Raw genomic sequence first — 25,064 nt, 5'->3', positions numbered from 1 at the left:
TCTATAAACCCTCTGCTGGTAAGTAAATCACACCAACGTTTTCAACATATGGAAGTAAACCTGGGTTACTGAAGACCAAACATGTAATTTACACAGAATATCTCACCGCGCAAATCAAAGAGAAACACCTGTGGAAAGAAGACTATTTTAAATACATCTGGCTTATAGTTCAGTGACATTTACAAGGCAAGTTTTCTGGAAAATTCTGTTAATAGTAGATTGGTTTTATACTTGTTTTTCTACAGAACACAAATCAAAATATGTGTAAAAAGGTCTCTCCCGTAAGCAGTCTTTTCTAAATCAAATATACTTACAGATTGCTTAAACATATTTAATTGCTCTTGCAGGCTCTGGGCTTTGTCAGCTTCTTTTTTCATCTCATTCAAATTCCGTTTGAATTCTGCAAGTTCTAAGCGCAGTGAACGGCGTTCCACCTCTGCTGTATGAAGCCTTTGTGTAAATTCAAATATTTGCTTCTGCAAAGATGCTATGCTTTTCTGTTAGTAAACGGAAACAATTTTATGTGCTATAAAATGTGCTATTTTAGCAATAAAATCAATCACATTTAATACCCAAGCAAATGAGACAAAGCTGTCATTTGCCCTCACTATCTCAAATACACACACAAATGCACAAACATGAACCAGCTTCATCTACTATTGAGGGTTACTGAAAAATTTGTTCTCAAGGAAGTATCCAAGCAAGCTACATGATAAAAGAGATACACTGAGAGAAAAAAAGTTTATCTTTTCGTTTCTGTCACTGAGGGAGGGTGCGGAATCTTCACTGAAAGCCAGAAGAAAAGCAGGAGAAAGGCAAACAACCTTAACATTTTAGTTAAAGAGAATAACAAGTCTGTTCTTATAAAACACACACAATTTTGATAGAACTTAAAATGTAATTCTTGGAATATATAAATTCTCTTTTCTTAAACTTCTTTACTATAACAGTAAAAGATAAGATCTCTTCAGGGCCTACTGCTTCTGAGGTGTTGTAAATCAAGTTATGATTTTCTATATAGGACTTCAGTGTAATTGACTCATACAGCATCTGAAATAAAATTAATGGTACTATCAAGAGAGCTCTAGCATAATATTTGTACTGTCAACCTACTGCTTCCATGAAGTAGCACTATAAATATGCATACCATAATGGGTAGTCTGTCACATAATCCAGCTTTTAGGGCCTGCACATTTATTTTATGAAGTCCACGAGCCAGCCTCTGTACCAAAGAGTCCTTCTCCACATAAGTAATGCTCCTGCTGCTGTCTAGTGGAACAGTCTCCATTATTACATTAAGCTTCTCCATAAGTTTTGAAAACGAGTTTCTGGCTGCACTTACAAGCAAATGTCCAGAAAGCCAGGAATTTGGATCTTTAAAAAATAACAACACAAGAAAGAAACATTAAGTAGATTATTACTCTCATCTGGGGGGGACTGGCAGAGGGGGAAGCAACAACAAGTAATGTCTCTCCAAACATGCTGTGTAGGCAATTTCTATTAAGCTAGGAGTGGACTTCCTCAGAGAATCCAGGACACATTCTGTCTTCAGGAATGAACAAACTACTTCTATCAACCTTTGGATGGGAAGGGTAAGAAGGATTCTAAAGAACTGGATTCAGTTGTCAAAGAATAACTTTCCAGTTGTTTTTATATTCTCTTCCCAGACTATTCATTAAGTCCTTCTCCTTAAGTCCTTCTTGGATGTTCTAACTTTGTGATTCCCAAAACATTCACAACTCTGATGCAAGCTAAACACAAGCCAGGTGATAGATATCACATGTAACCACACAAGGTAAATCACTTTATTGTAATATTTACAATGCAAATTTCTGAGGATTTTCTGCCCTCTCCAATAGATGACTAAATCACTTGCTGTTCAAAACTAGCGAGGCTTGGTACCTTAATGCCATACTATTTATATTCTGAGACAAGAGAATATAATTTACCTTATTCCAAGGCAATTAAAATTTTACAGCTACAATTACTTATTTCCCCACAGGATTTTGGTAATCATCCTTCTCATATAATGGACTTAAGGCCCCAGCACACCCAACATGTCCTGCTTACTGCTAGATTCGTCAGGTCTGTAATTAATAATTGTGTTTAATGTTGATAAATAAAATTGTCAGTGCTCCTTCCACTAATTGGTATTCCAGATAACAGTTAATAGGTTTATTTATGCCTTAATAAAAGTCTTGTAATTTAGTTTTCCCTCTGCTAGGCAGGTCTTAATCTGTCATTACTTGTCTTATGATACTATCAGTGTAAGATGACAAGCATGGAAGAGCTTATTTACATTCGGTGTACAGCAGATCTCCTGTTGCTGTAGTGAATTAAAATATTTACTTAAGAGTATAAACAGAATAAAACCCCACCACGTCTTTTTTAAGTGAAAAAATTTCTTTTTACACGTTATAAAGATAAAGCCAAAGGTTCAAAGCAAACAACATGGTTGCTATATTTAGATTAGCTTTGATTCTGATTATAAAGGATGTATCGTTTATATAGATGAGACCCAATTTACCCCTAAGCAAGCAAAAAAAAAAAAAAAACTAGCACAGGATAAAGTCAAATTTTATTTTTTCAGAGCCATCCTCCAGCTTGGTTTCAAAACATCAGTGTACCTATCATTCCTGTGTTCAGGTGAAATGTCATTTTTGAGTTCATGCTCTCCACAACCCACTCTAGCAGTAAATCTTTCCTTTCTCCAGGTCTAAGATATGGCTCTTTCTATTCACCTCTAAAGCTAAAAATCCTGCCCAACATTTTCATCTTGCACTTCAGTTATCAAACATTCTTTGACACAAAAAAGATTATTCTCCTCATATCCAGAAGAAACTGCTACTCTAATGCTTTCTCCACTTGGACAAGGCTCGTCCTTTTTTCCTTATGTTGGTTTTCCTTTACTTACTTATCACAGCAAAGATAAACTACTTTTCATCATTTTAATTCATATCATGGCTTATCCTTTTTCTACCTATCTTTTACTTTCAAAGGCCATCTCTTTTCTCCAATCACAATGCCAATGTTAGTTTAAATGTTAAGTTAAATTAATGTAAATTTCAAACTAGCACATTTGTACTGTCTTCCATGCAAGATTCCACCAAAATCTTCTTTAAACTCCCCTTTGCTGTGATTTTTTGTATATATCACAGCAAGGAGACTGCGAATGAGCTATTTCTTCAATTTCTCCTCCCATCACCACCTCATTAAACAGCAGACAGTCTTCCTGAAAAGAAGACTGTCCAAAAAGGATAGTCTTTTTCTTTTGTGTGTGTGCAGTACCTATCATGGCAGGTCCTTTACTATGTCTAGAACTCCCACTTTACCTATAATAAAAATAAATTATTAATGACAACAATTTGGGGAATTATGTTGTGGCATTTTGAATTGATCATTCCCTTCACAAGAAGGATTCCAGTTAATCAGTCTAGTTGCATTTCTAGTATTTCCCCACAATTTAAGAAACTTTCTTGGGGTGGGAAATAAAAAAGCAAAGAATCACCTCTGTTCAATTTTTAATGAACAGTGGTTTGGAGTAAAACAGAAAACTATTGATGGGAGTCACTGACTGCTTTAAAAGGTTAAATGAGAATAAAATGCAGTTCCACAAGGAACTGTATCTATAACCAGTGAGAAGAGAATATTCACTTTAAGCATATACACTCTAAGTATCTGCCCACAAACAATCAGGGAATTACAGTAAAAGCATTAAACAACATACAAAATGACTTACACAAATACAGTCATATCACAAGAAGCAATTAATTTTACATTAAACAAATGAAGAAAAAGACAATGAAAAGTGACAAATCTTACTTTAGTGACAGATGAAGAAGCAATTCTAGTTTGCTTCTTTTTCATGAAATAGAACAGTCAGCAAGAATTAACTCAGTATATTACACGAGACTGTTCATGCTAAGCTTCAAAGACTTTGTATATGTTGCAGCTGATGATATTTGTATTCAAACAAACTTGATCTTTACTTTCTCTGACTTACTGCAACAGAATCCCATGTAATACATGGGCAGTTAGATCTTGGGGTCCTGTGAAAATGACTTAGAGAGGCACTATGAAAGACTCACCAAATTGCAGCCCTAACGTTATCAGCATGGCCCTTGCTAATTCTGAGCCTCAAAATTCTGTAGAGTACAGAAATTTGAAGTAAACTGGGTTCATCAGAAGTCTCATATACTTTAATGTGGCAAAAATATCATGAGGTCTGGAGTACAGAAACTAGTCATTTCAGTACCACGATACTGTTGTAAAGCTTATCTTTGGTTCTCTTTGAAACTGCTGTTCTTGTTCAGCTGTCTATAGGAACACTTGCAATATCTTCTCTGTAAATATTCTGAAACACAGTTCAAACACTGTTTTGTAAGGATGCAAATTTAAGTTACTGAAAAGCAAGATGACCCAAGAAACGAGTTTCTGAAACTGTGATTCAAAACACTTTTGATTCAATGGCTGACTTCTAGAACTAGCCTACTGTTCAGGCTTGAGTTGTATCACCTTCTCTCTGTCCTATAAATTCCCTTTATTCATGTAAATTATGTTTCCTTTCTTTCAATATTCTTTATTCTGTCACAGAATTGTTTGGACTTTGAAATTATCAGGAAATAAAGAACAATTAAGGATGACAGCAGCACAGAGGAACCAAGTGAGATCTTATATCAGTCTTTACTGCAAAGAAGTGCTTCACTAGGTAGATACTTAACAGCTGGGAATCAAAATAAGAAATTGCAAGAAACCAGTATTAAAATTTTCCATAGATATAGTAAAACTTCCATGTGAGGAGGGATGGAGAAGATTAGGGATGTTAAAGTTAGACAGGAAACACAGTAGAGACATAAAATAAGGAATGCTATAGTGTGTGTAAATTGAGAGGTCTTTATTCCTCTCTCAAAAACAAGATGGCAAATAAAGAACGGGTTTTTTAAACAGACAAAAAATATTATCAAACACTATGGTCTTTCAGAAGCCAGCAATTCTGTGGTATTAGAAATAACCAGCCATTAATCTGATTAGTATGAATAACCAGGGTAGAACAAAAGAGGAGTTTTAGATCATTCACAAAAAAGATTTCCCTGTCCCAGTTAGCTAACGATACAGGCACTACTGGAGACGGAACACTGAGTGAGACAGACCTCTGATCTGCACCAACTCAGACACTCCCACAACAAACAAACCACAGTAAAATAACTGGTGGATACAGAAATCCTTGCTTCCAAGACAGCTATTCTTCATTTCTCTTCCCCTTTAACCAAAGCAAACACTGGGGAACACCTGTGGCAAGGCAGAACTGGGCACATTTCAGTAGCCCAGATCTCCTTTGCAGGACTCTGTTCCTGCAGATTCTCCAAGGTGACCTGAAAGCCCAGCATGAATTAAAAATTTTCTGAAAGCAGCTAAAAACCACTGGAATACACAGTGACAATACCTACATTCAGCTACAAATAGAGAACTGACACTACACCTCCCCAGAAAAGATCATGGCTGCATGACTGGCTCGCTGGCTCTGACAACTTAACATTATTTACACAAGGGTGAAAAAGTATAAAGCAGCTGAAGAATTTCAGGTTTTCAATAAGACAGACAGAAAAACAGTGTCCAGCCCCAAACTGAGTATGGCTTAACAGGTTCAAACCATAGAAAACACAGTAGGAAATTGTTTCTTTTTCATCAGCAGGAGTAAAGCTTCAGGGTGAATATGGCCAATTTTGGCGTTCACAGTAAAGAAACATACAGACCAAACAGAGAGAAATGGTACAGTCTTTCTCAATCACAAAAGATTAGGTTGGAATTCAGTAAAATGCTTTTCAAATTTAACAGTGGAACAAGAGAATTAGGAAGCTTATGAACGCTACTTCATTGGAAGTTTTTAAGAACCAGTTAGACAAATATCTAAGCAAGGGGTAGACGTATATTTTCTCTCTCACAACCAAGATGTCCAGATGCACCCTCTGCAAAGATTTCTAGAAGCACCCTCTAGCCTTATGTTTTCCTGACTCTATGTACAGAAATTAAGTGTAAGCATCATAACACCAATATAAAAGAAAATCTGTTTAAGCAACACAGCTCTCCAGAAATTTGATCCAGAATATTTTATATAAGATCCTGACACAGGAAGTCATATAAACACTCTGTTTTTTATGTCTTCTACTACAAGAATATATTTTTAAATTACCTGTTTTGCTAACAACATCCTGTAATTCAGCCACAGAACTGATTATTGCAGCAAGGAGGTCAGAACTAGAAAACCAGCTGAGTGCTTCAACACAGTGAATTTGTTCCTTTTTATTTCCTGTGAAACAGAATCGTAGCTAGCAATAAAACCGAGTAATACAGATAAGGCACACGAATATCTTCAGCTCTTTCAGAAATTCATCAAAAATAAGTACATAAGCCCCCAAATTATTCTTCCTTCAGGACACTTTAGACTATATTTGCTATACTTTGACAACTTTAGCTATTAAAATAGAAAATTAAATGCATCTGCTAATTTGAGAAAAGTTCTTTGTTAACATTTGCTTTTTTAGGTAGGTGCATCAGCTGGTCTGGTTTTATAGTAATAGGAAAGGAAGTAAGGATTACATAATCAACAAAAAAAACCCAGAAATCCTATACTAATATTTTACCTGAATAACAATGTAACTTTTTGCACTTTCAGTAGGAAATAAACATTAAAAGAGGTTAATGAAAGAAAAAGAATTCTTATTGACAAAAAAGAACCCTTGATTGTCAGTTATGTATGGAGATTACAAAGAGTTATACCACGTGAAAAGAACCACAGAGAAGTTGTGGTAGCACCCACTTCTGCAACACCTAACGTGAAAGTCTAGAATATCAAACAGTATGAGTCCACAAGTATAGCTGTAACTTCGTATCTGTTCAAACTGAAAGAAAAGTGTTTCCTTTCAGGAGACCTTCTGATATAATCTCTGACTACAGGTTAGGCAGTTAGGTCTACGTTCAGTCATTACATTTGTCTTTACATTCTATTAATAATTATTATTATTCGTTCTGCACCAACTGTGTAATTTGACATAACACTTATCAAACAACCAATTAGCTTACTTGACAGATCATGCTTGCCTTTGGAGTCTCCTACACAAACTAGGATTCCAACGCCTTCTTTGAAGCCATCTACCCAGGAGAAGAGAGCACTGCAAGACTGTCCTATGATTTTTAGTCTGTTGGCTGCCAAAACTGCAATAACACCTTTCCGGAATATACGTATCAGGCTTTTGAATTTTCTTTTCTTTATCTTTGCTTCATCTTGCTTCTTTTCCTCTACATCAGACAGAGCATGGACCAGAGTCCTAATTTCCTGATTGACTAAGTCATAAATGTTGACCTGGTCCTGGAGAAGATCTCTTTGGGAAGACAAAGCACATGATCGGCCATAGAGAGGATACAGGGCACCTGCCATTAGCGCACAAGCTGCCAGGAGAGACGAATGCTCCTTCTGAATCTGTGTTAATATATTTTTCACATGCACATTTTCAAGGGCCAATTTCTCCCGTTTTTTTTCAAGGATAGAAAATCTTTCCTTGTTTTTTTCTGCTGTTTCTTGGTATTTCTGCAGGAGGGGGAAAAATAAACAAAAACAGAAGAAATATTAGCTAGAACATATTATTTTAAAAACTAACAAAATCATGTTTAGCTAGATAAAAGCTAACAGAAAATTTATTCTCCTTTATTCAGGTGAAATGATAATGAATTCAAGAACCATAGATTATTAGTCATGATTGCCAAAGCACTCTCATAGCAAACAATTATAGAACCAGATAAATGAAGTCAAATCAATGATATGAGGAAAACTTGCCACAATGCTTAACCGCAAATGGATACCAGATTTCTCAAGCTAATCCAGCAGTACTGTGATAGAATACAGAAGGTCCACCAGTAAAATGAATTGGCTTAACAATAAGCAATAATATGCCCCAATTTCAGGAAGAACATTGTTCTTCAAAGCAGAGAGGAAAGTTAGTGTGAGAGAAAAAAAAAAATAAAGAAAACTCTGGAAGATAGAACTAGACAGATTGGCAGCAGCTGGGAAAGGGGAAGTAAAGGTGATCTCTTAATTACTTTGTAATCAACCCCCTACTTATATATTCACAGATTAATTAGGTCTCATACAGAATTGTGTTTTCTAGAGAAGAGTGTAGTACGCATATTTTGTTTTATTTTGACATGTGCCATGACAGATTTTTCAACTTGCGGAACTTATTTTTTCTCTCTATGCCCTAAGTAGGCAAAGAGGAAGATTTAAAACAGTAAACTACAATAGCAAAATGAAGACACTAAAAAGCTAAGGAATTCCAGAGTTAAGATTAGACAGCTTGGTTCCTTTTGATGATATGCAGTTCTTTTCCAGGAACCTAAACATGAGGCAAGGACCTCAGAGAACCTAGACTAGCTTCCTGATGCATCAGAGTCCCTCTGTGTTCGGAAAAATCACTTAAGGCTAGATTTAAACAGGATCCAGTGATGTAAGGAAGTAACAGTTTGTAGGCACTTTTCACAAAGAACACACAGGCTCACTTTAATTGGTTAAGCTCCTGTTACAATATATGCACACAAGTAGGTAAACATGAGTGGAATGGAAAGTCAGTATGACAAAGAAAAAGACAGGATTACCTTAAGCTTCAATTCCCTCTCCTGGAGCCCTAAACAGTTTTGTTAAAAATGGAGCAGGAATTACTCCTTTAGGCAGTGGCCAAAGGAGAAGTAAAATGGCACCATGCAGCCATGTACTCATATATCTGCTTTGCTGCAGGTCCAAGAATCATTGTCAGAAGCAAGTGGAACAGGGGATGACTCAGGTTCTTCCTCCTCGTCCATCCAGCAAACAAAGGGGAAAAATACATAAGCTGTCCCTGCAATGGAAATACAGGAGCTCATGCTTCTGTAGAGATGTACCCTAGTCACTTATGCAGAGTGTCTTTGGCCAAATAAATATTTAATTAATCTTTGGAAAGAGGCAGAACTGGAAGAAGAGGACAAACTCGTAAGCCTTCCTTTTCATGACAAAAAAATTAAACAGCAGATTAACTTTACAGATAATTTCACAGTATTGAAGTTGAGAGAATGCCATACATAAAACCTGCATGTGTGTAAAACATTAGTATTTAAATACCTCTAGCTACACAGACATAGAACGGGTAACTAAAAGATTTAATTTCAAAATGCAATTTACGAGCCTTGTATGTCACTCACCTACTCTAAAATTAAGTATGAACATGTATAATACTTTCGGGGCTACTACATTATTTACAGTGTTTGATTTTTGCAGAAGCAAAGCTTGATTGCATAGCTGGAAGGAATTAAAAAGGTAATCTGAATTTAGAAAACAGCTTATGGTTTCTGGCCATCACTCGTTAAAGGCCAATGTTTAGGTAAAAAAACTTGAAATATGCTCCCTATAGGGCTGTTGAGTACCAATAGTAACATTAAGTGCTCTGGCTGGTTAAAGCTTATTCTTTTCAAAAAATATGTTTTAAAGCTTACTGTTATACTGTAATATGTGTAAGTAAACAAGACAGTCTCACTGTAAAATAATATAACCTTCTGCCTACAGCAATTAAAAAATAATAAAAAATACATGCTTCTAATGGTTGATAATTGTTTTTCTCTTACTGTATATTGTTTCTAGTGTCTTCTTCAAAGCTTCAAAGTATAATTTTTGAAAGGAACATAGAATTTTCTTCCTAAATGTTGGTAGCCTGACTTCCTTGGGTGTTTGAGCTCTGAGCTTTTCGTGTGACCCAACCTCACCGGGTTACAGTGCTTAGTGGACTCCAAAAATACTTAACAAAAAATGGATGCTCCCCCAGGAAGCAGAAACTATCCTGTTTCTTACTTGATCCTTATCCTTTATATTGTCAAAAAGACAGAATTGGAAACTAGAAATTTAACGACACTTTGACTTCTAAAGGTTTTCCTGTATGTCAGCTGCTTTGCTTTATGTTACAACACTGACTTGATATAATTGAAAGAAACCACAGTCTTTAACTAATTCACCTGTCTTGCTGTAAAAGCAAAGCTTCTTAATGAAAAGAAAACAATATGAGTCATTTTTTCTCCCTAGAGGATTTTTTCCCTTTCCTATTTAGCAAACCTTTTATTTTTCTGTTGAAATTAACATTTTTTAAAGTACTTACAGGATTTTTTTCTCACAACATCTTTTTGCATATCAGAACAAAAGCCTTACTATTTTAAGTGGATGCCACAAAAAATGGGGACAGATTAATAAATGTCTAAGTAACAAACAAACATCTGATAGTTAAAATTCCGAGGACAATTCCTATGAGAATGCGCACAGTTTGAATAAGTTATTTGTGTGAGGTGAAGGAACAGGCACAGTAATACTATAAAAACGGACACACACACTACCAAATTACGGGGACTGTGCTCCTGCAAAGGGTAAGGAAAAAGGATATTTATTTTAAGCTCTGTTGACAGTATGGAGACCATGGACTGAGAAGAGCAGTATCTATATAGAGTCTTGTTTGTTGCTGATCTGCAAGAAGGCCACTTTGGGAATTTCTGTCCTACAGGAAAAACAAGTAAAACTGCTTTCTGATTACATCATCCAGCTGACTGACAGCAACAGCTGTGAAGTAATACTTAGTAATACCCAGAGACCCCATTTGAGGTCAGGGACCCTAAATAATATAGGCTGGGGAGAGAAACACTGGCAGGTGTCATTATTACTAAAACTTCCAAATTGCAATGTTATATTTTAATCAGGAGACTAAGACGACCATTTTGAAAAGGCCTGCTTCTCCACTGCAGTCCTAAGAAACTCTAAGATACATCATTCATTGCTGTGCAGCTAGAGCTGTTCTTTAACTTCATCAGCTCACGCATACAGATCTAAGATGTCCGTCTGAACTCAACCTCCAGTGTGCCTTTGCACATGTACCAACAATTAAAAAAATTAAAGAAGTCTTTATCCAGCAACTCTGAGGAGAAAATGTCTGGAGGAAAGCATGGCACAGTGGTTGAAGACAGAAGCACAAACAAAAGGATGCAGGCTTTGTCCCATGATGTACCGCCAGCTTGATGCAAGACCTAGCAAGAATCACTTAGCTTCCCTTTACACAACGGAGCTAGTACCTACAATGTTTAATTCATTAAACTGCTTGTAATGAACGTTCAGATATTTGGGTGGAAATACAGCAATTAGTTGCCACAGTTTCCTTGCAGTGCCAGAATAAACATGCTAAAGTGATCAGACCCACAGCTCTGCAAATAGCTGCAGTCTGCAGATGTGTTTGATCCATTACCTGAGCAAGGTCAAGGTAACAACTAGTCTTCCGTGTCTTGACTTTTGCAAGAAAGACACCCAGGCACACTGACTAGGTCCCCAGTATGGAAGACGAAGAAAGAAACTGCTAAGGCTGCTGCAGTGCATACCCACTAATCAAATTTTATGTGAGAACTATCCATCATTTTTATGATCAGCATTTTTCCTTAGAATTCAAGTGTACCTACTGATGGATACCATTTAACATATTACACATATTTCCAAAGCCAGAATTACTAAACATTCTAACATGTTTTCAAAAACATGGCCACATTTCTGCTTCTGCAGTGATTCTTCTGCAGACCCCTTTTTGCCTACCACTGGGAATATAGTTGCAGAGCATATCCTAAAATGTGAAAACCCCACAGCCTGATCCTTTCCTGCTCTTATCCAGAGAGAAGTAAGCATGGATGAAGTTACTGTTAAGACCTGATTGCAAGAGATGGTGTTCAGCCACTTTGACCCTTAGGAAGCAGACACAGTAATTCACATTTCGCAGTTTTCTTCAGATGGCCTCACATCCTGACAGTATAGGCAACAGGAGCGCCTGAGTTTGGCCTAATGAAGGACTTCCCAAAATTCTGAAAGCTAAATCTTCTTTCAAACTTAAGACATTAACAAAAAAGAACTCACAGTTTGAGAAAGGGGAGAAAGAGTGAGGGAGGCTGAGAATAAATAAACATAAAATACTGCAATATAATTGTTGCATCTTTACTCCAAAGGAGCCCCTCACCATCCTCGGCAAGCCTGCATCAAAATGCAGAACACGGGCCAATTATATTCCACTTACACTGATTGGTAGGGCTAACAGGCTCAAAAAGAAATATGCAACAGACAGTTAAGTTTTATGAAAAGCAAGCAGTCAGGACTAGAACAGCCCTGACACTGGACATCATGGAGTCCATGGACCCCAGTAAGGGAAAATCTTTATCTGGAATTAGCAGGCCCAAAGTCAGTCACGAGACAGAAATCCACAGGAAATTAGACAGTCTTCACTCTAAACTGACACTAAATGGTAACATGGTCAAGCTGGAACATGAGTAGGCACAAAGAGGAGACAATGTTTTGTTGAATCACGTAAGTGCATGCAGTCACAGTGCTGCCTAAATTAAAACACTATCAGCTTGTACTCCAACACTACGTTAACTTGCATGAGAAATCATGTCCAAATGTTTGTAAAGGAAAACATTTCCTGCTCAAAAACCTAGTAGTTTCTTTTTCATAGCAAGCTGATTGACAAAGTCTTTTCCAGAAGACATGCCTAATGCACACTTGCCTAATGCACACTCCACTGAACACAGATGCATTTTCAGTACACGCTGTGTGCGCTGTCCACAAAATTTGCTTGACAAAAATGGCAGGTTCAGCACCATCCTCCAGAGTGGTGCAGTACTCTGCAGCTCAAATTCTCCCCCATACGCTAGAGTTCCGATGGAGTTTACACAGGCCTTTGTTTCATATGGTATCTATGGCAGGTAGGAGTCTGAACAGCCAAACCCCACATTTCTTTTAATAAAAAGGAAGTTTAATTTTTAAAAATAAAATTAAGCTCCCTTATTGTATCATTCTTTTGGCTGAAGATGATCTCATAAGATGAAACTTACAGGATGTTACAGGAACTTAATATGAGTCTGGATGCTACTTATTTCACTCACTTATTTCACTCATTTCACTAACTCACTGTTTTAGCATTGCCGGTATTCAATATGAAAGGTAAATCTCGGCAAAAATATATATATAAGATTTTTGCTCATTACCGAAAAATTACAATGAAGTGCTTTGTCTAAAGGATATACTTTCTTCATAAATATGCTTTTAAAAGCACACAGACTTCCAAGCCTAAAATCAGAAACAAATACACCATTCTTCTGCTGCAGAAAGTTTCATATAGCAATCACAACACAGCATAGCTTGTTTCCTGTATTACACAACACATTTGACCACAATATCTCTAAATGAATGTGACTATAAAGACACTGAGTTCTAGTTGTAGAAGGGACAAATTTAGATTATAAATGATGGTTGTACACTTTATAACTGTTGCCCGCTGTCCTATCTGTATAAACAGGTTCTCTTTGTTCCCAGGGTTAGAATGTGTATATCTAAATTTATCCCGAAATGAATCCAAATTCCTGTTACTCTACAGACTTGTTGCAAAGCATAACACTGAAAAGTAACTGCCCTATGTAACTCTTACAAGAAACAATTTTCTTCTTACAGCTTTAACGTCATCAAAACAAAAATGTCATCAGCAATTTCATGACCAAATTAAGCATCATATTTCTGAAACGTTTTAACAAGCAGCCATTCATTTTCTATAATAAGTGAGGTTAATACTAGCAGAGTTATCTATTTATTTACTGTAAAGATATACTAAAATTCTCAAGCAACTCTAAATTGGTTAGGAACTCAAACTACGGAAATAATCCATTAAATATTTACAATAAAAAACACTTCAGAACTTCACAGCTCCAGTATAAATACTGTACCTGTGCCCTTGCATGAACTTCCCCAAGGAGACCAGAATACTGCTGCTCCAGATCCTTTTTCTGTTTCTGCCAACAGCTTTCCTGTGCTTTCATCTGCTCAGCCATTTTGTTATAAGCATCTTCCTGGGTCTGCTGAAGCTCCTTCATAGTATCAGACTTGTTCTTACAAACATATTCCAGGTGAGATATCTGTGATAAGCATTTTTTAAAAAAAAAATTTTACCTCTCCAAAAAACATTTTTGCATTAACTTTACATATTCATTTAAACACAGACTTTCAGTGCAAAATCCAAATTGTAATTTATTCAACATGCTTATTAGAAGTAATTAAAAAAAACCCCTCATTATAGATCACTCCCTTGACTCTTCGTAAAAAACTGAGACACTATTTTGGAATAATGGATTTTCTATGTTTTCAATTTTGCCATCTTTCTACACCTCCTTGAAGATTAACTATTGCTTTCTCTGTTGGAAACCTGGACTGGACACTTCCCTTACTCATTTCAAAATGAGTGCATTAAATCTTGTGCTGCTAAATTAGTATTCATAGTATAGCTGTCCTCTAGCAAATTAAATAATAATGAAAAATTAGTCCTTATTTTTTATTATGTTTTATTGGAAAGCCAAGACATTCCATACATTATTGAGCATTAAAAAAATTTTGGGAAGCTTTAGTGTACACAATGCATTTCTTGCAACTACCTCATTAGTTTACGATGTGATTTCGACAAGCATGCAGGGCTTCACTCCATGATTTAAGATTGCAGCTCCCATTTGAACTAAACGGAGGAATGAATCAAGCTAAAAATGACCTTTAAATACAAATATCTACACTTTCACTTTGATATGTAGGAACATCAAAAATATTCCTTTCAACAGGACCATGTAAAACTTCAGGAGAAAAAAAATTGTTCTCAGAAAGCAGGTACAGTACAGATGATAACACTACCCCAAAACCCTGTAAAGCTGGTAAGTACATAGAAGAGCTGAGCTCCAGAGACTAAGTGATATCAGTAACTATACTAAATTAAAAAGCAAGAGACAATAAGACACAACCCTTTCCCAACACTGCCAACAATAATCACTCCCTTCCCTCCCCTCCCACACTTTGAAGGGAAAATAGAAATGTTGTCTCTAAACCCAATCTGCATAATCCCCAATTCATTTTAAACTAACCCTCTTTAGTTACTACCACTGACTGCTGGGATATTTACAAAGATGGGCAGAGTCAAAATGATTTACTGTAAGCAACCTTGTCCCTGTACTCAAGCCAGAAGAGTGATCATAATTCCAGCAGATGAGAAACTTATGAAACAGTTTTTCCCTTCCCTTCCCTTAAGAACAAAATGTCAGGGCAGCCAAGGTCTGGAATCTTTCTAATAGACCACAGCAACACAGGGTTGACCTGATCAACGAAACCAGAACATGAACTGAAATCCTAAAGAGTGGTATATGTTAGTCTGCAGAGCCAGCTTAAGGTATTGAAAAAGAAGCCCTTAAAAAAAAATTATTAATGCAGGGCTTTGGGTGGGGAGAGGAAGGGACACTTACACTTATTATCATTAAAATTACTCAAAAAAGCACAGTTTCACCCTTGAACAAGTATTTATTAAATATAGAGAGACTTTTTAAAAAATAAGCATTTTCTATTGTATTTCAGAATATAAATGTAATAATCAAAAAATTATAATTAAACAAAAAACCCACAACAGCAATTTTTCCAAATAGTACCTCTGAATCTTAAGCACATATTTTAAAGATGATGTTCCTGGAGTAAGTGCATTTTGTTTCTGTTTTATGCTAAAATAAAGAGTTGCTTTATTAGTGTAAATGACTAAGTTCTTTGAATTGCTTCATCAGTAAGATTAATTTATTTTCTTTTAATTAGGTCCCTGTGGCTAATATTGGCTAGTAGTATTAGCATGTCCTGCACAGAAAGTGGAGCTTAGAGACTTCATACAGACTTCAGTCACATTTACATGCCCACAGCAATGGCATCAAACTGAGTTGTAGACAAGCCATAATTAATGGTATTGAATTATTAACATCCAAATTCTTTTTGAAATAAGATGAATGTCAGTCCCTTTTAATGATACTGTGATGTGGACAAATGTCACTGAATTTAATAGAGGTAGCTGGTGCCTAAGGACACTTACCTTCTCATTAGCCCTGCTGAGGTCTAAGATCAGGGCATCAACATTCTCCTGTAAGACTGCACAAAGCTCAGGCCAAGAGAATCTATCTAGGATGCCTTCTGGTTGTTTTATAAGCACACAGCCTGCTACCAAATGCTGATATAAGTTATGAAGGAAGGTTAGCTTCTCCTGAGACAAAAAAGAAAAATTAACTGTTGTACATAAACAGTGTTAGAGTCCAAAGAGATGCATCACGCATGCAGTAATGTGAACTGCACACACCTGAAAAAAGTAAAGCTCATTTGCAAACCTTTTCAAAAGTAATATTGTTAATTTCTGTAATCAAACATATTCAAGCCACTTTTTTTTTAACAAAATTTGTCTGAATAGGCTTAGTACATAAATACAGACAGCCCAGTCCTGCAGTGCTCATGACCACGATCTGATATAAACAAAAATTTCAGTGCTATTAATAGATACAATTTAATTACCCATGTTAACACTTTAAGCTTCATTCCAATTGTACCCCTTTCCAGTACCTGTGCACAGCACATAGAAAATAGCCTGACATGAACAACTGGGCAACATGAAACACACTACAATTTTCACCTCAATTTCCTTCAAAAACTGTATTTCCATGCTTTTCATACATTTACCATGCATGACCAAACAGCTAGACAAAATAGGTTTATAGCTTCATCAGTTAAATTCCACAAGCCATGTCTCATCCATTTACACTGATTTTAGTCAGTGGTATAATAAACTCATGCAAGTTATAATTAATCTTCAGTAACAACAGCATGCGATGCGAATTCCACCCTTCATCCTTTTGGTACATATATGCAGCTCAGTCACTTTGATTCAGACAATACAAAGCTGCTTGGCAAAAGCCACAAGAAATAGAGACTTTATTCAGAGCCAAATAAACCAGTGGAAAGGTCCCATTGTTGTCCCTGAAACCTGGATCAGTCCTTACATTGAGAAATTATAGGTGACTGAGCTGAGCAACTATTTTTTTCTGAGCCTTCTGCAATGTGTTTAGGTGCTCATAGGCCATATTTATTTCATGTTTTTTAAGCAATAAAATATTTTACTTTAGTTTTGTTTAGCTTTGTTTCTAATGGATATTCTAATTCCCCAAAGAAAAACCAGTGTGCCACCACCATGACATTTTTACTTGGGCTGTGATAAACCAAGGATGATAATTATCCATTTGGCATGGTAAAAAGGGATCCCAAGACCCCAAATCAATTCGCACATGTTGAACGCAACCACAGTACTGTAGACATGCTGACTTTACAATACAGCCAGGCTTCAAGTTTCCTTCGCTTTAATCATTATCTGATGTGTATAACAATTCCAACTGCTTCATGTGGACACTATTTAAATACCAGACTACAAGAGAGGTGGAAAGAATGTTTCCTTTTTACTCAGTTGGCATCCCTGTTCAAATCTGCGGAAGTAATGAGCTCAATATGCAGGACAACTATGATAAGAAACACCATTGATACTGCTGGTGCTGAACTACTTTACTGGGGCAAAAAAATTAAAACAAAAAAATTATATTGTTAAGATCAGTAAACAAATATAAGGAAAGAACAGTTCTAAAACAAAACTTAGTGAAGCAATTCCCGCATATAACACACCACAATCAGCTAACACATCACAGACAAGAATTTACAGATTTTGTAGCAGGTAGGCAAAACTACCTCAATTCCACATTTGCTAATCTATCACTTGTCATTTGAATCAGAAATTAACAACATGTGATGATGACACTATTGTATGTTTCAACTGTAAAACATTTGTGCTTACTTCTAATCTGAAAGAAAGAAAAAATTGTTCTTCAGGCATAACTCTTTAAATAACTCAGTTGTTAAAAAAATTCAAAAGACTGGAAGGGTTAAGCTACTACTTCAGATATAGAAAGAAGGTGAAACAATACACACTGAGATTTTGTAGATACTAAATACGTATTTCAAAATACGTATCTTAAAATCATATTTTGGGGATAAATCTGTTAAGACTAAAAGCAACCATCTAATGTATGTAAATGTATAAAGCTAAGATTAAATAAAGACTCTTTTTGACAGTCATCTTGTCTCTGGTAATACCTCCATATCCTTCTGGTAAGCCCTGGTAAGCTTCTGGATTTCATTTTCAGATTCTGTGGCACGTACTTTCTCTTTCTCCCAGCATTGCAGTACGTTCTGTAGTTCCATTTTTAAAGTGCCTATTAAAGTCTCTCTGTCTGCACACTTAGTGTGCAGATGATTTAACTCTTTATTGGCATCAGCCAAGTTATCCTGAGCTTCCTATAGAACAGAGAAATAGAACAGAAGAGCTGGTAAGAATTTTACTTTGTAAAATGTTACCTTAACCCAATGCTCAGCATCTGAGGAAGAAAACATCCATATTGACACATGTGCTCAGAAGACTGCAGATTAAGCTGACTACATCTTGCCCATGACAGATATTCAAATCAAACAATGGTTCTTCACCATAACCTTGAACTAGTAAGCATCTGAAACCCATCTTCTATGGAACTCAAATGTTCCATGATGCAAAGACCTTCCCTTTGGAATTCAGAATCCGGTTCATCGCCTACAACTGAGAATGCAAAATGCATGGACACACGTCACCCTCCAAGAAATGAAGGGCTTTCAGAGCTAGTGAAAGGATACATTACTGTCATATATAGATCATTTATCCATCACAGCCAGGTGACAAGACTACTGCTGACAAGAGTTGACAACAAGAACTGTTACCCACCATATTTTTTTGTTACCTGAATGAGGAAAAAAAAAAAAAAGAGGACTTTCCTTTTGGAAAAGATTTTTGGTTTGACCATGGGGAAAAAACTAATAATCAGAAATTGTCATAATTATCACCATTACCTTGCCAATTACAAACCTCACAAGAGAAACAAAGAATTTATTAAATTATCCTTTCAAGCGAAAAGTTGGCTGAGATGATGTGAATAGATACATGTGCTCACCTTTCCTATAAGCACTGAATTTCCATTTCCAACACTGCTAAAGTTTGTTGAAAGTTAAACTGAAAGCATTGTTAATTTTTCATAAAATCACAACTGCTTATATAGAAAGTCTAATAGGCAGCATACTTCTCATTTATCAGATAATGAGAACTTTCATTTTTCTTAATGAAAACATTAGAAGATTAAAGCATTTTTAAATTTTTATCAGAAATATCTTAGACTGAATGTAGTTTTCACTCAATTTATTACTGGAGATTTAAAGTGACCAGAAACAAGTGTACTGCATGAAAAGCAGCACATCCTACGTGCAGCAAACTCAGCTTTCGCATGAAGAGTGCACATATCTGTTGCAATGGGTCTGCAAAATTCTCAGGGGCTTTAAAAAGGTCTTACAGCAGAGGCAGAAGTCCTGAGTGTTCTGAACATAAATTAGTACAAAAAGTTCAGATCAGATGACAAGAGATCATGTACATGTATAAAACATCATTAAGATTCAATGAATGTTGAAAAAGTGTAGCACATCTCCAGCAAAAAATTCTGAAAAATGTTGGGAGCAGTCACCTTTTTTTTGGCAGTAATAAAATATACTGCCAGTTGGGAGATTAAGTTTAACAGGGAACTCAGGACTTCCTCACTCCCCTAGCCAGTGAGGTTACCAGACAGGACGTTACAAAACTAGTGTGTCAGCCAAAAAAGAGACAAAAAACAATTCTTACTCAAGTACAGAAAACAATTTTAAGTGTTTTTGTCAGTTATCAAGCACCTTTTAATCTAAATAGCATTAGGCTGCACATTCTAAAACTGTCAAGGATGACCTGATATATCATATACAAAATCTGACTAAAACATTTCTCTGATAAACCAGAAAAATAAAGAAAGGACTTATTTAATAAAATGTGCTTTTGTATCAACAGAAGGAATTAATTAAATGCATTTCTCATTTTTAGTTTTCTTGAGAAAAAAAATACATGCAGTTAGTTAAGAGAAAAAAACTCTTGAGACTGATGTTAACATAAAACAATACTCTGCAAATTGATAATGGACCTCAAATTATTATTTCATAAGTGTAATTATTGAAATGCTCAGTTATGTACATTTAGGTAGGCTGTAACCATAATATGGCAACATGACTTCACACAAGCTTGCAGCTTACATAATCTGTTTAATAGAATGCAATGATATACAGACTTACTCTGTTAAAACAAAAATATCCAGGAAGATATTTTTCGTAGAACTTTCTATTTTTATGTTAAATTCACAAACCCATACCTTAAGGTCTTGACTTAGAGAACATATTTTCTCTTTGGTTACCTCAAGCTCTACGGACATCATCTCATACAAAGGCTTGATTTTCCCAAGCTGTGAAAAATATGGAGGGCAAACATGCTGTTACCAAAAAGCTACACAATCACTTGACTATAAAGCACAAATTTTGTAAACAAATGTAAAAAGAAAAAACCCCCCTCAAATTCCTTTGACAGTGTTTATACTCTCTATAGTCTGATTAATACACCATTAAAGAAGCACTACATAACTTCTTATAATGATTAAAGATAAAATAGTGGCTGAAGTCTTAAACTCAGCCTACTATTAACTTTCACACCAACTCTCAAAATGTCAGACAAAAAGAAGGACTTTGAAATATGTTATAAAATGTAATAAACCCAGGTTATGATTTGAGAAGTGTTTTAAGATAACAAGTTTTTGAAATCAGTGTCTCTTTGCAAAAAGTGCCCGACTAAGGCGCTATTTTTTAGCCTCTATTTTTGAATAAATGTGGGATAGTATTCACATATCCCTAAGTAGCAGCAATGTCCCCTAAGAGCATGGTGCATTAAAAGCAACCACCTTCAAGAGAGTTCATGACCACAACGTGTACTAGCTTCACTTTTCACTTCTAAAACAAGATAGTTGTTTCAATAGTTATTTATTTCTGTGTCACATTACTGTCTTCAGTTACCTTATGATAAGCTTAGCAACATCTATGTCTGAAAGAAGGCATCAAGTAGAGACATAGTGCAGGTTACTACGGGCCCTTCAGCATTCAGGAAGGAATCAGAAGTAACATATTTCATTTATAAATTTACATATTACTTTGCAAATTATATTTTTCTTTGATCTTGATCAGGAGACCTGAGCAGCCTTAGAAATATTTGTGGTAAATTATGCAATGCAACTGAAACTTTTCAAAGGTTCTTTTTATTTTACTAGCATTCTTTCTCTCCCCAAATATCCTCTAGTCTCTACACTGTATGGAAAAGTGAAAGTTTATTCTCTATCAAAACCAAAACACTCATATACCTTTCAGTCACGTAAGCAAAACAGATCACTTAATGATTAACACTGTAATTTAAAGGTGACACATGGCAGATTCACCAGCATATTTCATGTATACGTACAGGTATGTATGTATATTAGTAACTCCATCAATATGTGGAGTCTTGTTGGAAATTTCTGTACAAAAGAACCATTATATAATTACTCAAAACTAAACCCTTATTGTTGTGTGTTATGACATCCTATTTTAATTGCCCAGTGCCCTTCACAGTCCCTTTTACTGTATTACTGAGAACAGTTTTATTGCTAAACATATCTAATGCATAAAAAGCCAGAAGCAGTGGTACCTATGGGGGCGAGGGGAATCAAGAAGGACAGAGCACTGCCCTTTCTGTGCACCGAGAAGGTACTGAGTGCATCTCTGGCTCTGTATGACAACTTCAGGGTCAGTCACATGCGGTCCTACTGGGAAGTCTTGTGGCAGGTCATCAGTTTGTCCTGCTCTGCTTGCTATTTATTTTCCTTGACAGTTCATTCTTCTTTCTGTCAGAATACTCTCTTTGCTTTCTTAGCAACCACCCCCTTGGTCTCCCCACTGCTGTCTCTGGCACAGTTTCACAACAAAGCACATTGCTAAGCCAAAGCCTGCTGAGTCGACTTTTCAACTGGGCTGAGGATCATGTGACATTCCTCCTCCCAAATAACAATTCACTGTGGGTAGTATGTTCCTAGTTACTCTGCAGCTTCCAGACTTGGGTCTCAGAAGAGTTTCATAACTACTATACACATTGGTTCTCTTATCTCACTGGGAGAGACCTAACAGTGCTTGCTGTTTACAAAAGTATAATTGTTTCCATGGTCACTTATTTTTGTACCCCTTAGAACAATCTCAAAGGTCTTGTGGGAGATCATTTTTTTTTCCAATAAAAGCGGCAAAGCTAATGCATTTTTTAATGTTGTGAGTGACTAGCTAGACTATCCATTTGTCAAAACAAAAGACAAAACCTAGAAATGAAAAAAATATCAGTGCTGGCATTTTTATAATCCTGCTACACCTTGTTCTCCTGTATTTGCCAATTTCATCCAGCAATAAACTAATTGCGATTTTGTACAGAAAAGCTTTACCAGAGTGTAGTTAACTTCTTTCTACAGCGTTTAAAGCCACAAATTCATAAAACATTTAAAATCGAGAGGATTAGATGAACCACGTTAGCAATACAAATGAGAAAATATATGCAAAATTGTGACTTTCCAGTCAGTGAACTAGAAGTTTTACTAGCACTGCACGACAAACATAAGAGGTTTTTTTGAGGGGAGGACTTCCAAAATTAAATATTTCCATTATTGTCTCAGTTATCTTGAAGAAAGTATTGTCAAGGCATTATTTTACCAGAAAAGACCTCAAAATAGCACAAAAAATTTAAAGATTTCATCATAAACAGCCTCATCTCAGAAAATTATGCTGCTTTTTAAATGCACATGGGCAAGCATGTTTACATGTGCGATACAAACAATTGTTCAAGTGTTGTGTATTTAATGGTATTGTAGTACACACTGCACATCAAATTCTTACGTCATCATCTTTTAACTGAAATCTTTTATTTTCATCAATGCTTATTGAAAATAATAAGCCAAACAGATTAAAAAAATGAATGAAACACCAATCCCCCCTCCTCAATATAAATGAAACATTACTGTAAGGCAAGCTGAGAGAAAGAGTAGTGACAGAGATTATTTCTTTTGGTATATGCGAAGCTGTCAGCTCAACATTCCCACTCTTCTGACCTTTGTTACAAGCAAAGAATATGTACTGCTGCAGGCCGAAGGCAATACATACAGAGCCAAACAGTGCAAGTGTTACCTCATTAGATGTATCTTCCAGCTTGTTCTGGTAATCTGTCAAGGTACACCTCAAAGTCTCAAGGACAACAGAGGGGCTTGGAGGTTTATCTTTGTCCTTACAAGTGCCTGAAGAAAAATACAGAATGAAAATTAAGCCCTTGAAGCCACAGAGAGAAAACTACTCACACTGGAGGAAAGGTATTAAAATCAGGTAGGGCTACAGTGACAATACAGAACATCGAACAGCATCCTTGTTTTCCAAGAGGTATGCAGCCGAACAGCCATACTTTCATAACAGATACAGCTGATAGACATTTGTATAAAAGCTTTAATACAAGACACAGAACTGCAAATTCTGGATTATATTTCTACCTAATGTATTCAGTATGCAGTCTTGCATATAGTTTCAACTGTGGTCAAGTCTGTGTCATTCAGTGAGACTAGCCAACATTAAAACAGAAATGCACTTTGAAAAACATGCTGCTAAAAAGTTAAGTATGTTACATTTTTCCTGCCATTATTTTGCTGTTGTGACTAAGCATGCATATTATAATGTAGTACTTCATTTACTCAGAGCTTTTCTGAGCCAAAGATCACATGACTATATTATGCTTGGCGAGATCTTAAAAACCCCTTAAATGATCTTGAATTTCACTCCAAAGGAAATAATAAAAAAATTTTATTATCTGTCTGCAGAGTCCTACATAATGTTTCAATTATAAATCTTAAAGCTGATATATCCATTATACACACACTATACTTATTTATTAAACCTTTAGATGAGACTTCTGATCTAGTTGCCTTAATTAGGGACATATGAACATAAGTTTGAGCATTCCAGAGCCAGTAGTACAATGTGCTAAGAAAGCAAAACAATACTATATTGATCAAGAGGTCAAAAGATGTCAGCTGATATTAAATTTCTAAGAACAACCTCTTCAGTTTTTCTGGTGTTAGAGCAAAATAGCAGGTTATTGACAAATTATTCTTCCTCGGCAGTGTTTACAGAACTATGCAACATTTACAGACATATTTTGTAACAGATGATTATTATTATCACCTTTTCCTCAGGTCTTTAATAAACTTCATAAACAGAACTAACTTTACCAACCCTAACACCAGCTTTATTTTGCAAAAGAAGAAGTGTGAAATCAGAGGCAACAAGCAATCATAACTCCCAGTAGAACTAAATGTGTGTACAGGTGTTTACCACCTCTGAAAGGCCAGTGTCTCAAAGCTGTTTACCTAGGGTCTCATAAAGTCAAACCAGATACCAAATTCTAAGCCACTGGGCAGCCATAGTCACCCACAAAATTTTGTCAGCTAGAAAAAATGCCCCTACGAACTTGCAAGCTGGCTATTTTAAGAATTCTATGGTTAGTGTTATCTAATAAGCACGATATTCTATTCAAAGCATTATACATAAACAATAGGATTGTTCTACAGGCTACCCATAACGGGCACCAATGGCAGTCAATAGAAAACTTTTGTATGTGTGCAAGTCACAAAGTATTGCCAACAGTCATTCTAAAAATTTAAGTTTTAAATTAACTACCTTCTTCTTTCACAGATATTTTGATAATACCAGAAAGCACAGAATATGGCTGAATACTATTCAGTATTGAACATGAGCTTTTCACTTTGACACTAACAGCTGACTGACAAGTCAAAGTCACACTTAATCAAACCAATGGGGGTTTGCTGAGATTGTTTTCAGGTACAGGAGCAAAATTGCTATACAACATGCAAGTCAATTTAAAAAGAATGCATATTCTAAGAACAGAATTTTGCTCTGTCATTCGAGGTGCTCGGTTGACAGGTATTTACCACGGTATCTAACGGCCTGCAAGAGTTAGGGAGTAGCAGAATCTTCTCCTTAATGGGAGTCCAGTGCCCTGAAACAAACCTAGAAACCTAACAAACGTAAGTGCTAGAGCTGTCCAATTTAGCAATATATTACACCTAAAAACAACCTGAGAAAAGTTGTTAGAATTTGACCCTGTGTG

The 25,064-nt window shown here is 36.0% G+C and overlaps 1 protein-coding gene across 7 annotated transcripts in view; it reads right to left on the bottom strand.

The window, feature by feature from the left end:
- The window catches only part of CCDC171 (coiled-coil domain containing 171), a 152,166-nt gene that overhangs the window by 79,539 nt on the left and 47,563 nt on the right, over positions 1 to 25,064 (bottom strand). For 5 of the 7 annotated variants that reach the window (XM_064502461.1, XM_064502455.1, XM_064502462.1 and 2 more), the window contains exons 12-20: positions 23,078 to 23,184; positions 20,209 to 20,298; positions 18,056 to 18,256; positions 15,963 to 16,130; positions 13,807 to 13,995; positions 7,081 to 7,585; positions 6,191 to 6,307; positions 1,148 to 1,374; positions 315 to 497 (exon numbers count right to left, since the gene is read on the bottom strand). In XM_064502461.1, the coding sequence (XP_064358531.1) occupies positions 315 to 497; positions 1,148 to 1,374; positions 6,191 to 6,307; positions 7,081 to 7,585; positions 13,807 to 13,995; positions 15,963 to 16,130; positions 18,056 to 18,256; positions 20,209 to 20,298; positions 23,078 to 23,184 (1,787 nt within the window). The remainder of the gene's footprint in view (positions 1 to 314; positions 498 to 1,147; positions 1,375 to 6,190; positions 6,308 to 7,080; positions 7,586 to 13,806; positions 13,996 to 15,962; positions 16,131 to 18,055; positions 18,257 to 20,208; positions 20,299 to 23,077; positions 23,185 to 25,064) is intronic. The other 2 variants (XM_064502458.1, XM_064502460.1) reach the window with 2 other exon arrangements.

This window comes from Dromaius novaehollandiae, chromosome Z (assembly GCF_036370855.1).
Source record: "Dromaius novaehollandiae isolate bDroNov1 chromosome Z, bDroNov1.hap1, whole genome shotgun sequence".
In the NCBI taxonomy this organism is placed as follows: domain Eukaryota; kingdom Metazoa; phylum Chordata; class Aves; order Casuariiformes; family Dromaiidae; genus Dromaius; species Dromaius novaehollandiae.
Note: the sequence above shows the minus strand (reverse complement) of the source record. Positions and strands in the feature narration are given on the sequence as shown.